The 14064-nt window shown below is 35.9% G+C and overlaps 1 protein-coding gene across 2 annotated transcripts in view; it reads right to left on the reverse strand.

Moving 5' to 3' along the window:
* Positions 1–12217: 12217 nt before the first annotated feature.
* The window catches only part of GLRA3 (glycine receptor alpha 3), an 82515-nt gene continuing 80668 nt past the window's right edge, over positions 12218–14064 (reverse strand). The window contains exon 9 of one of the 2 annotated variants that reach the window (XM_058839074.1): positions 12218–12932. In XM_058839074.1, coding sequence (XP_058695057.1) covers positions 12663–12932 — 270 coding nt within the window. In that variant the 3' untranslated portion in view covers positions 12218–12662. Of the gene's footprint in view, positions 12936–14064 lie in introns of both variants that reach the window. The other variant, XM_058839073.1, reaches the window with a different exon arrangement.

The following is a 14064-nucleotide window of genomic DNA, read 5'->3' on the forward strand; positions in this document are numbered from 1 at the left end:
TGAGCTGCTGAGAAGCGGTGAAGTTCTTTTAGTCAGGTTTAATAAGTATCTGTCCATACATATATATCTGATTCTATGCCAACTCAGAAATCTCTTTTACTTCTATGATTTTATGTTCACTTACAACGCACATTTTAGATACACTGAATATATAAACTTGCATCACATAATTGGTATTGAACCTTTTTTTCTTAATCAAAACATTTAGTTATGGAATATTTCAAATGTACCTGTGGGATGGACTCATGTTGGAGAAGTTGATGGAGAACTGTCTCCCGTGGGAGGGACACCACATGGGGGAAAATCGAATTTGAGGAGTCTTCCTCCTGGGGAGGGAGGAGTGGCAGAGATAATGTGCAATGATTGCAACCACCTTTCCCCATCCTCCTGTGCCTCTGAGGGGGAGTGGGTAGAGAAAATCAGAGGGAAGCTGCGCTTGGGAAGAACAGAGGAGTAGTGGGGATGTGTTTTCAAGATTTAGGTTTGTTTCTCACTATTCTGCTTTGGTTTGATTGGTAATAAATTCAGTGTATTTCTCCAAGTTAACTCTGGGATTTGCCTGTTACAGTAAGTGTTGAATGATCTCTCTCTGTCCTTATATTGAACCACGAACCTTTCCTTATAATTTTTATTTGCACAGTTATAAGAAAACAAATTATTTAGACAGATCTATTTCATAAGTAATTTTTACTCATTACAATAGCCAAGGATGATTCCTCTGCGTGTAAAATATGGGTGTAATCTGTTTCATCACCTGTGCAAATTTTTCCTGTTTCTGATGATCAAAGGGAAGTTCTTATCAGCACAGAAACTCCAAGGAGGATGTTTATATGTTTGGACTTAGAGCAGTGTCAAAAATATCTCAATTCAATGGTATATATGTTTGGAGGGTACATGCAGATTTTGGAGTCCACTTCCTTCCACAAAGGATTTGCTTTATTTTAATAAGTTTATTGTCTGGGGAAAGACAAGAGTTGTTATCATTTAATGGGTTTAAAACATTGATATAGAAAATTTCAATTTGGGTTTTGAAGCAGGAAAGGAACAAAAGCATGACCCATTTGGGATAGTTATGTATATTTTCTAAAAACTTGAAATAGAAAGAAAAAAGTTGTTTTTTTTCTAAATCTCAATCCAAATATGTTGTCTAGAGCTAGGTGATTAAAGTGTTTCTTTCCTTGTTTTGACCTCTGCTGACTATTTACTATCTAAATATTAACAGCACAAACAAAAATATTTATTTTTTTTCCATAGGGTTTTATTCCTAGAATTAAAAAATAAAAAACAAACAAACAAACAAAAAAAAGTTAGAGGATAAAATAAGTGTCAAAAAATTGTATGATGAAAATAATTTTTTTTGGTAGTGTTTTTGGACATTGCATGGTACTATGTTACCATCTCTGACAATATTTTCCATATTTATTTTACTATTTAAAATATTATAATTGAAACCAGACGCTCTTGGGATCTGAAGAAATATTTTTGCTTAAGGCAGAGCTAGATTTGATGGTAGTAGAATTAAGAGAGGCAAGATGGCAAGAATATTTTACAGATGTTCAAGTTTGGTTCAGATGTTCATTTTAGATTCTGCTGCACTTTATTTTTATGAAGAGAATAAATAGCTCATTAACTTGCAGGCACACAACAATTAAACACTGGAAAAGACTCACAGTTTGCCTAGCTCCATGAGTTGGGAACATCTGTTTAAGATCTGAAGTAAACTGAAGTTTTTCAGAACAATTATATCAAAGAAGAGAATTCAATTTCCTTTGAAAAAACAGTGATTAAAATTCCAGCTACAATGAGATATGTAACCACTGCCTTTTGTAAGCAGGTAGACCATCCTGATCCAATTTCTCAAACATTTTTCCATTGACTTCAGACCCACAAGACAGGGATATTGGTAGCTACCCAAACAGGCTCGACAGCAAATTCTCATTCAAAATAGATTCACAGAAACTCCAGCCACTGAAACTCTGTCAAGGATATTAAGCTCAGAAAACTGCAGCTCAGAATTAACTCAGTCACTCACTGATTAAAACTATTGACTATGCAATTTGAATTACCTTTTTCAATGGAGATTTACATCAGGAAAGGTGGATGGGCATGTATAATTTGTAACATTCCCACAGAGGTGATATTACAAGGTTTTTCTCCCAGGTAGACAGCCCAGAGTGGTCTGGTAGCCTGGTTAGACACTGTGAAATAAAAAATTGTTTTGGATGGTTTTGCATATGCCCCAGGAGGCATGCAGATTATGTTGTTTTGGTGGTTACAAGTAAAGTATTCTGCTTTAATTTAAAAAAGGTTAAGTAACCTTACAAAATCGACAAATGAACAAATGCTGGCTGCACCTTGAAATTACCCTGTAGACATCTCATGAGTATTAGAGAGTAGGATAAGGTTGGATGAGAGCTAGTACAGGCTCAGGAGAGATTATGAGGGTGGACAGGAAAAGAGAAAAGAGAGTGGATAGGATTTTCTGTGTGTTTACATTACTTGTCCTGCAGTCCCTTTGGTGCTTCCCAGGTGAACACAAGGAAGGAATGAATAAAAAAAAAATAATTATAAAATATGATATGATTTAGGCATAGATTTGATAATTTGAAAATGTGTAGTGAAAAAGATACTTATAGAAGGTTTAAGACTATTTGGACCACTAATACTGAAAAATCTTGAGCTCTTTCCAGGATTAGGTAGTAAAGGAAGAGGTGAGGAATTTTCTAGTAACTCTTATGCCAAGAGAATGCTTGGGGTTTTCATGTTAATATGTCCATACTTTTCCTTGCAGGGAGTGTCAGAGTAGGAGCACAAGCATGAGTACTACAGGTGAGAATAAAGTGTTCTAAGCTTAATAATCTGCAAGGCAATGTAACTGTTCTACAAGTGGAGCAGCTCTGTGAAATGTTGATGCTGGTCACAAGGGAGAAATAATTAGAAGGTGAGCAGGGATAACAAACCAATTAATACACTTGCCCTGTGTCATAGGGTGGTGTTGGAATGTACTGCCTTTCAAATGAAAGCAGCATTCTGGTGGTGACATTAACAAATAAAGGAATTAACTCGGGTGAAATCAGTATGTAAGGAGCTCTCAGAAAGGGGCCTTCTTACATCAAGATTTTGCCTGAACACTGAATTACTACACAATCATTAGAATCTTTTCCTTGTTCCCTCATCTAGAAGCTGCTTTGATACTGCTTCAGAAATCTTCAGAAATTTACTTGGTCTCGTATATTTGCAATAACAAAATTCAAAGGTTTTTTTTTTGTAAAAAAATAAGTTTTTTCTTATAAACCTTAACTAAATGTGAGGCTAGTGGAAAGGGGACAGATTATTTTTGAAAGTGCTTTTAAATTTATTTTCTCAAAATGATGTGTACTATAGAATTGTTTCTATATTATGTATGACCACAGTCACATACAATTCAAAATTTTCCTATTGAAGTAAAATATGCTGTTCCTTACTTATTTTTACTGACCTCCTTTTATTGTCAGTGAAGTTAAATACAAACTAAAGTAATTCAGTTGAATGATCACTGAGGAGAGCCTGCAAAGCTTGTTGGGAAAAAGAGTTTAACAATCACAATACTCCTTGATTTTTAAGTCGTAAATACTTCTGTAAACCTTTAACACACAATTCTTTAACTTGGGAGAGATGTTTTATTAAGTAGTACTAAATTCAAAATTAATAGTGTTAATCGTGGTCCATTTTAATTAGCATCTTAATCATGAAAGAAACTGTATGTTGTACTCTCTTGAGAAATGAAGGAAAAACAATAAATGTATATTAGACGTACAATGTAGTATCTATGCTAGTCTGCAACATTCTGTAGTATCTATCTGTAATTATCTTCTCAGTATCATTTCAGATCTAAGTTCAGGGTGCTCTTGCTGTTGTTTCCATATTTGTTCAGTGAACGTGTAAAGGTGTGAAGTCTGCTAGAAAAGCAAGAGGGTGGTGATAAAACAAGCTATCAAAAGGGAAGCTGAGTTACAGATTTACATTGTTAATATTGCTGAAGTTTATGGGCTCACCACAACTTGTATATGAGATAATATGAAGTTATCCATTCCTCAGTGAAACCTAAACGTCATAAAAATCTTAAAATGTTTTAGATTGGAAAGGACTTTAAAGATCATCTCATTCCAACCCCTCTGCCATGGGCAGGGACAATTTCCACTAGACTAGATTGCCCAGAGTTCCATTCAACCTGCTCTTGAACACTTCCATGGGTGGGGCATCCACAGCTTTGGGAAACCTGTTCCAGTGCCTCCTCACCCTCACAGGGAATAATTTCTTCCTAATATCTCATCTAGACCTGCTGTCTTTCAGTTTCTATCCACTCCCTCTTGACCTATGTATAAAGTTTTCACATCCTTGTAAAAAGTCTCTCTCATCTTGACAGTTCCCTTCAGCTACTGGAAAGCTGCGGTGAAGTCACCCTGAAACTTTCTTATACTTCCTTCTTTGTGTTTATGACAGCATGACAATACATGCTGTTAATGACTGTTGTGCATATGTAATAAGTGATGCATTTACCTGTAGCTGTACCTGTACTCTGAAGGCATCCTTACCCTGAGGAATCTACTCCAAACACCTTCAAGGTTTAACTGTGTTTCTAAGACAGCATCGCCTCACAATTTTTCCATCACTTTCAAAACGAATTCTGACCTTTAGCATGAATAGTAAATATATTTTATAAATTTCCTTTTTAATAATGACTGCCAGTGGATGGAATGTCTTCAGGAAGAGTGTATTTTGATAAGATTTTTTTCTTTAAACGGAGCGTGTGTTCCCAAAACATGGCTCAATCCATATGAGGGCGCGCCATCTTGTGGTGCAGTTTATACTGCGCTGAGAATCCATGGTTTTCCTACAATAAAGCAAGAAATGGGTGGAGAGGGACGCCTGGTTCGTGTATAATGTAATGAAGTATAATTGAAGTTTGTAAAAATATCCAATAACCTCCTACTTAAAGTATGTTAATCCTAATTAACATACTTTAAGTATGGAGTAACGTGTAGATATGTTCTGATCTCTTCATGAGGCTTACTCTTACTTCATACAGAATCACAGAATGGGTCAGGCTGGAAGCGACTACAGTGGCTCATCTGGTCTGATCTCTCTGCTTAAACAGGGTCATTCCAGAGCACATAGCACAGGATTGTGGCCAGACAGTTCTTGAATATCTCCATAAGGGAGACTCCACAACCCCTCTGGAAAATCTGTTACAGTGCACACTCACCCACACAGTGAACTTCTTCCTCATATCCAGGTGGAAAAACAGCTGTATCATATGCTTTTAAAAACAACTTTTTGATGTCTTCTGTACCTACAAAACTTGCCTAATGAGAATAACGAAACACATCCAAAGTAACACTGAGAAATTTTCAAGTCAGGTCAGCGTGTTATTTGGCTTGTTAAGAGAGGAAATAAAACATAAGTAGGGTTGAGGCTGAACTCAATACCCCAGTAGAGGTTTTTAATACAGATTATTTAAATGGGAGCTAATATTACAAGAAAAGTATTTTCAGCCTTGTGAGGGAACGTGCAAAGCCCTTCACCTGAGAAGCAACAACCCCATGCACAAGTGTATGCAGAGGGATGAGCAGCTGGACAGTGGTGTCCAGAACCTGGGGTCCTGCATGCCTTGGGCTGAGCAGGAGCCAGAAACGAGCCCTTGTGGCAAGGACCGCTAATGCTAGGCTTGGCTGCCATCAGAGTGCTGCCAGCAGCTTGAGGGAGGTGATGGCTCCCTTCTGCTCAGCACTGGCACAGCCACACCTGGACTACAACATCCAGTTCTGGGGGATTTCATCAACTCCTGTGAAAATCTCTGTGAAGCATACAAAGATGTAAAGATGATGGAGCCAGGCTCTTCTAAAAGGTGCTCGGTGGCAAGATTGGAGGCAACAGGCACCAACCAAAACACAGGACGTTCCCTCTGAAAATCAGGAAACACTTTTTACTCTGAGAGGGACTGAGCACTGGCACAGGTTACCTGCAGAGGCTGTGGAGTCATAATCTTTGGAGATTTTCAAAAGCTATCTGAACATGGCCCTGGGCAACTGGCTGTAATGGCCCTTCATCAGCAGGAGGCTTGCACAAGAGGACTTCCAGAGGCCCCTTTCAACCTCAGCCAATGTGAGACTTTGTAACTCTGTGAAATAAATGTTTAAATATTTCATTTCTGCTAATGAGAAAAATATCATATATAAAATGTATACTTGTTGATTAAATTTTTGGGAATATTAATACATTTTTGAGAAAGTATGATTAATTTCCAAAAGGAAAATTGATCTGTAATTCTAGGTCTGTGACTTTTAAGTATTGTTGTCCCAGGATTTAAATTCACAAGCTTGTGTCTTATTATGGGGAAAAAAAACCAAACCTGTTCTCAGATCCTGATAGTACAAAATAAAATCCACTGTATGGATTATGTGAAATTAAATATTTTTAAATGATTTGCAACAGCTAGGTATTTTTAAAATTAATAGGTCACTATATATGCAATCATGAAAAGAGGATATTTGATATCTGTTTTTCCAGAACATTGTGTTGAAAGGGCCACATAGTTTATGCCATAACTCACATATTGATCTCTTTAAAATGTTACTTCTTTTTCTTGTGATTCTCGGGTCACATTATTACTTTTTGTTTAATTGCTTGTTGCACACCTGCTACAGTGCATTTTCAGTTTTCATGCTCTGGGAACTGCGTGCCTCATCATGGGAACATTTTGCTGCTTGCAGTAGTTTCATGACATTGCTGCTTGTGAATATATCTGAACAAAGACAGAGGTACCCGCTGTGCTTCGCTTTAGGAAAGACAAGATGCTATAGATCTGCTGAAGCAACAGCTGTCACAAATAGCAAAGATCTGAGAGTTCTGCGGGCTCTGTGAAGGCTCACTCCAGATTTTTGCTAAGGCTTCTCTGGTGTTCTTGTTTCATTTGCCTGTTCCTTTGAGAAATTTCCATTTTATAAAGCTCCAAGCTACAGGTTTGCAGAACTGAATTACTTTCAACCAGTAATGGAAACACTCCTTTTGTAAGTAAGTCAAACTTGCTGTTTTGTGTCCCATCAATATGATAAGCAAATTGAGAGACATGAACTGATTGACCCTTTGTCACATGTAGGCAGGGAGTGACAGACAGCTGTGTTGTCCCCTAAAGACGTGGCTGTTACTGACTGTGCTCTTTATAAGAGTATTAACACTGCTCTACTCAGATTAGAAGAACTCACTGTTCTCAAATGACTTCTTATCTCCTAACTTCAAGTTTTCTATCAAGGAATACATAGGAGGGGCTCAGATATCTATAAAATTTTCATAAGGGTATTTTGCTGCAAGTGAAACTCTTTGCCTTTTTGATAATAAGTTCAGCAGAACTATTTTGGAGTGGCTGTACTTATTTCAATAGGCACTTACCAAGATAACATTTGAGTTTTCAGAACAAGGCTGTTTTTTCAGAGCTAGAGCCCATATAACAATCAAAGGCACTCTACTCCTCTCTCTTGCTTTGACTCCTGAAATAGTTAATGGTAGTGCATTGTAACTACTGCTGAGGGTTTCATCCTTTTATTCCAGTGTGGTTTTCTGTCCCTCTTTTGACTTTAAATTCATTGCCAAAAACATAAAAAATATTTCACAGTTTCTGAAAAAAGATAAGTTTATTTTTTTGAACAAAATATCTACAATGACATGGGTGACACCATAAATTTCACATTTTTAACACTTCTGACTGCAGAGAATGTCAGTTTAAGTGCAATATGATACTGTAATACAATAAAAAGGGATCTAATCAAATCCATGCACAACACATTTACAGATTTTTGCCAAAAAAGGAAGTACTTTGAGATGAAATTGCTGTCAGAGAGAACTCACAGGAGAATATTTTGAAAACTCACAGACAAGTTATTAATACACTATCATATCAAGTTTTATTTTTTTCTCTCTGTAGCCTTTAAAAAGCCAGGATCACTAACACACAAAATACCATATATTATGTTAAACCTTTATGTCAAAAGCTTATGGCACAATTTCATTTATACAGCTCACAATTCCACATTCATGGAACATCAGTAGCTACTTTAGTCCATCTCATCTGTTAATATCACTCTGATGTACATTAAAATACAAATGTAAGAAATGTTTCTTGCATATTTCACAAAGATGAAAGTGAAGAAGTGCAGTAATACTCGAGAATGTCAAGAAGACAGGATGAGCCAACACTTTTTCTGGCAATAATCCACTGCTTCTAGCAATCTAACCTGCTTCCACAAGCCTTCCAAACCGATAGTACTTCAGTAATTACTGTAGGTTATTGTTGCCTGAAGACACCTTTTCTGTAACCACTCCAAAACAGAACACCCATTTTATTACTAACAAGTAGTCTGGTTTGAGACATATGTTTTTCTTCTTAGTTGTCTCAAAAAGGAAAAAAGCCATGAAATCTGGTATTGTACTCACCTAAATAACCATATGATTGTGCAGTAAGGTGTGGAAAGTTACTTTACTACCTCACAGGGATACTGTATGTATTTCTAGCTCATTCAGCAGTTTCACATTTTAAAGCCAAACTCCATTCTGTTGGATTAGATTAAATTCTGTGATAGCTCAGAGAGCAGAAGTTGCACAAAAAGTGTATCTTGCAACCAATCATGTCAGCTTGGACTGGGAATTGTATAGATTTATTTCCTTCTACTATAAAACTATTGCTGAAAATAATACTTTTACTTATTCTAAGATTAAGGAAGACTTTTTATCTTTCCCTACTGTTAAAAAATATAAGGTTTTGTACACATTCTATCTTTTGTATTATATTCTATGTTTATCTACATTATCAGTCTACAGTTCTGTAAGGGATTATACACAGTGGAAGCAAGACCTCACTCCTTAAATGTAAAGTGCAAATTTAATCACCTAAATATTTCTGTCTAGTGAGTAAACAGAATAATCTCTCACACATCACAAATTAATCTTTATAAAGCAGATTTTGGAATGAACTATAAGAAAAAGAATCCAAAGAAAACTAATTTATGATTGAGATGAAAAATAATTAAATCTTAAGTAAATTCTCTATTCTTCCTGAATTATAATAACCTGTTTAAATAATACTACTTGCTGTAAAATGTCCTTGAAAGTAAAATCTACTTTATTTTGGTGTTAAAATAGCTGAATTCTAGGTAATAAAATACTAGTATTCCTTATTCCCTTTCATCTTCACATAGTTTTGCAGCATTATAGAGAAAAAAGCCATCCCTCTAACCATGCAAGCCTACTGTGTTGGTATTTGAATCTAGTTTTAAAAATAAAATGTATTTAGCTGTTTGTAATTTAAGTTGAAGTTTGGTACAGTAATAGTTGAGTATTTCTACTGCACCTCTAAAGGGCTTTTCTTCTCCTCTCTCAAGGTACTGAAGTTTTTTGCCTTATGAGTGGTGACATGGATTCAGCCATTCAGTCATTCAGTAAGAGGTTCCAGGCTCTGCTTTGGGCTTTCTCTCTCCCTGTGGCCCCTGCTCTGCTGTGCACAGCCCAGACTTTTCCTCCTGTACCTTCCTGTTCCACTCCTCTTTCCATCACGAGAGGATGGTGTGGAAGTCAATCTGCACAGGTAGAAACTACTGTCACAAAACAGTATAAATTTTCCAGCAGATGATATAAATTGTTTTCTCTCATAGTTACTGCTTCCACCTGAGCAAGTGTACCTAAGGAGACATGGTAGGGCTGGGAAAGATACTAAGGGTGCCTAATCCCTTTCTTCCCCTTTATGGTGACTGTGTCAGCTCCTCAGTAGCTCTGTTACTCGGGTATTCCTCCAGATCCTACAGTGCCTCCCTCTGTTCTCATTGTGTTACAATGTCCTTCTAAGTGCCAGTATTTAATTTTTGAAGTATAGGGCTGGTCCACAGAAATCACATGAGATCATGACCTGAGCAGTCCAGGGTCTGTGTTGAGTGATGACTTGGGACAAAGCTGCATTATCCTGCCACACAGGCATTGTGCTTATGAGAAGCCTTCCTGTGTTCTCTGCGGAGGCCAGCTTCAGTGACAGTGAAGTGAGGTAGCTATTACTTCTGCTAATGGATGGGGCTTTTTTTATATGTAGGAGGAACCCTGCTAGATACCATTTGCCTCAAGCATTATTTCCTTGATGATTTTTTCCTGCATTTCCACTGCCTCTTTGATGGGAGTGCAACATAAATAGTGAAGTCTGGTAAATACTGCAGGGTACCTTTCAATTCTTGCATCTCAACATCATTTCCTGCTGCTTCATTATACAGTTGCAAAAAAAAAAAAAAAAAAATCATCTCTTACAGTAATCTTAGCTGATGTCAGTGGCTGTTGATTCCAGCTTTGCACAGGGGGCTGGCATGCCTGCTGGCAGTTTTGGACTATTCCCCTTGTCAGTGGTGAGTAGCAGGCATTTGTGCCTTGAAGTTTCTTACCATCTTAAATGACATTTCTCTCTTTCTTTACCATGTGACTTTATACAAAGTAATTTAGGAATAATCTAAATGAAACTTAAATTTAAAGTAATTATTTCCTTTTGAAAAACACACAATTAGTTGACTACAGAGGCTTCTGTTACTTTGGTAAATGTTATGGTTCCATTAAAAAAAGTCCACAAAACCATCAGCCCCAGAGAGACCTTGGTTCCATCATATCAAAACAGAATCACATGCCAAATGTTTTGTGCATTTGAAAACAGCCTTTAAACAAAAACCAGTTCATTTTGCTGATAACAGAAACATGTTAAAATAACTTTTTCCTACAATAAAATTAACCCTAACTTTGAGAGAGGTGAATGTCAGCCATAAATTTGTGATACGCCCTCACACCTTCAAAAGTGAATGAGATTTTTTTGGAACATGCACATAAAGAAATAAAAAAGATAAAAGAAGCAGACACAATATCAGAAAAAAAAAATCAAAAAAAGTGAATTGGATTAATTTTAGATTATAAATGAAGCAAAACTATTACAGAATAATAGTTTTGAAATAAAAGTGGGTTATACATGTTCTTCCTGACACAATTTAAGAAAAGGTAAGAGCTGCTATTATAGAATCTCTCTAACTAATCCTGGGAGGAAAACCATAACAAACAAAACCCAAGGTTGCTATGTTACAATCCCCACCACAGAGTTACATTGCTTTTGTTACTTCACATGCAGGGTGCCTTTGGCAGTGCACCAGATGTTTGCCTCCAGCGATTCTGCTTTTGTACACACATTCTGGTCATCAACAAAGCACAGATTTTAAATGTGTTCAAAATAAAAATATTTTGCAATGAGAATCAGCCTCACCTACTGGACTTAGAGTATCTAATAATTCTAAATGCTATATTTCCACATCATAGCATGGTTTTGCTTTGCCAATGGATTGACAGAAGTAAATACTCTTGCCTAGGTACGGTGCCAAAAATGTGATGTATGGTGTTACAATTCAAAGAAGCAACTAATATGGCTTATTTAAACCTAGACAGGGAAGGTTTTTCTAGACATTTTAATAGTTGTTCTCCTATTTATTAATGAGAAATCCAGTAAATGTAAAAGACCATTCAGGTCTTTTTTTATGTTTTAGAAGAGCTGCAAGGTTTTCCAAAGTTGTGAAGAGCTTCTTAACCAGTATCTAAGACATATTAACAAACTTCAAAGAATGAATCAGAAAATTTGACACATTCATAAATTAAACTTCCTGTAATTATGTAATATATAGGAGATGAATGTGCATAAACATAACTGTATTCATCCTCCAAATGCTTCAGTGAAGCAGTTGACTTTTTGCTTTCAGTTTTGGTCCAAGATCTCTGCATTGAATCAAAATGAAGCATTGCAAAATTTTGATGTAATTTGTGTATTTCACAAGCTGTATGAGTTTTATGAACTGAGAAAAAAACCACTTAAAAATATAAAAAAGGTTAAAGAATATGCTTCAATTATGAAAGTGTAAGTAATTAAAAGGAACAAATCCTTTCAGGAATCAATACTTTACAAATTTCTCCCATGAGATGTAGACTGTTAGGCTGTATACCTTGTGCTGTCTGAGATTATTTCAACATACACCTTCCAGGGGAACATTAATATGAGGTACATTGAATAAATTATATGACTTAAATACATTATGTATGTTAAATTGTAAAACCACCAGTACTGTCCTTAAGACTAGATCAAGTCCTTTAAACTGTTTTCTCCAATCAGTAATTTGTCATTATATTGTAAAATTAAAATAAAACTTACAAACACTAATCTATTCTGTAACACTGTGGGATTCACCTAGATTATTCTGGAAACATTTTTAAAATTAAAAATACACCAGAATTAAAAAAAATTAAGGACCATCAAAGAATACTGTACAGTTATACCACTATGTAACAGTATGTATAAATACTTGGCAGTAAAGCTTCAGTAGAGAGTGATTTTCAATGAAAAAGTTGTAAATATTTAGTTTGACAAGGAGAGTTTGCAATAGCAGATGTATCTTCTCTGGGTGCCATTCTTCCATCCCAGTGTAGCTGGTCATTTTAGGCCGTGCAGGATCCTCTCTCTCCCCATCATTGCTTTCAACTCTTCCAATCAATTTTCTGAGGTGCATTTCTAACGAAAAACCTCCTGTTGAGTGTGACAGCCAAATCTTTATGTACTGCAAGCGTAAATCTTGTTATTGGTGAATGTCCTCGTGCCTGATGATTTTGTAGATTACCCAGTAAAAAATGTTGAAAATCAGAAAGGCTAATGGGAAACAAGCTCTGGATATTGTGTCTATCTTCTTGGCCCGGTCAATGAACACCTTTCTCATCTCATCAGGGCTTTTTGGTACAGCTTGAACAGGATTATTTGGCCCCTTTTGTGTTATTCCGTCTTTTGCTGGCACACATGGGCCCACTCCATATGCTGTAATGCTAAACTGACTATCACGTGTATCATCATCCTGCTGAAAAAAAAAAAAGAAAGAAAAAGAGCAAGACATTTGTTTGTTTTTTTTTTAAATTATTATTTACAGAAATCTTACCTGCTGCTAAATAGCAGTTGCACCATTGCCTCATTGACTTCTTGAATCCACACCTTAACTTGTTGAAATTTCATCCCTATTAGGATCTGCCAAAAATATTGCTGGATTGCTAACAAGAACAGAATTTTTCTATTTGTTTATAGACTCTGTAATCTATTTAGAGAAATGAGAAAGCCTAGTAAACTAGTTGTAATTGGGAAAAAAAACTTCTGCTTTGGTTTAAGTTTCCCCATTTACAGTAAATATGTGCAGTCTTCAAATGGACAAATTTCACACTGGTCTTATAGAAAACAGCTATTAAATCTGTACATTGCCTTAAAACCCAGGATCCTGGCCTCTAGAGATGCTCATCATAAAATTACTAATGATATGCACATTCATTATCTTAGTGAGAATTCTGCCTATTTGGCTTCTGTATATTTAATTAATCTCAACTGTATGCCTAATTTCTGCTGTTCCCTGTGAATGCATCAGATAAAGAGAACAGCACACAAAGTGTCTTAGTTTAAAATAAAGGAAATGGAATCTAAAGGCCAGATTTTTCTTCTGACTCACTCTTCTGTCAGTTCAGGGGAAAACTGGCAAAGACATTCAGGATTAGGGAACTATAAAAGAAAGTGATTCTTAATCACATGGCACAGAAACAGTAGATGTTCTGAAGATACACATATTTTCATAGCATACAATTTAAAAATGTAGCTTGTGTCTGGAGACATCCTTTTTACTTCTCTTTAACTAGGTATCCTTAAGTAATAAAAAAGGCACATATGCAGACAAATAAATGATACACAATCAGTGAAGTCAGGGCTAAATTTGGTTCTGAAATATATTCCAGTGTACTCCTTCTTTACATAGATTACTCAAAAATAATTATGCAACTTTGATGGCATTCACCATTTTCTCAATACTAATTTTAATTCAGGAATGTCAATTTTTCATGTCTAATTTAGTCTAGTTGCGTTAGGATTTTACATTTTTATGTAATATAGAAATTATTGCATTAATTCTTAAATAAGTATTTTGAGAAGTGATTTTCATAAGTATTACAAAA

This window comes from Poecile atricapillus, chromosome 4, assembly GCF_030490865.1.
Source record: "Poecile atricapillus isolate bPoeAtr1 chromosome 4, bPoeAtr1.hap1, whole genome shotgun sequence".
NCBI lineage: Eukaryota > Metazoa > Chordata > Aves > Passeriformes > Paridae > Poecile > Poecile atricapillus.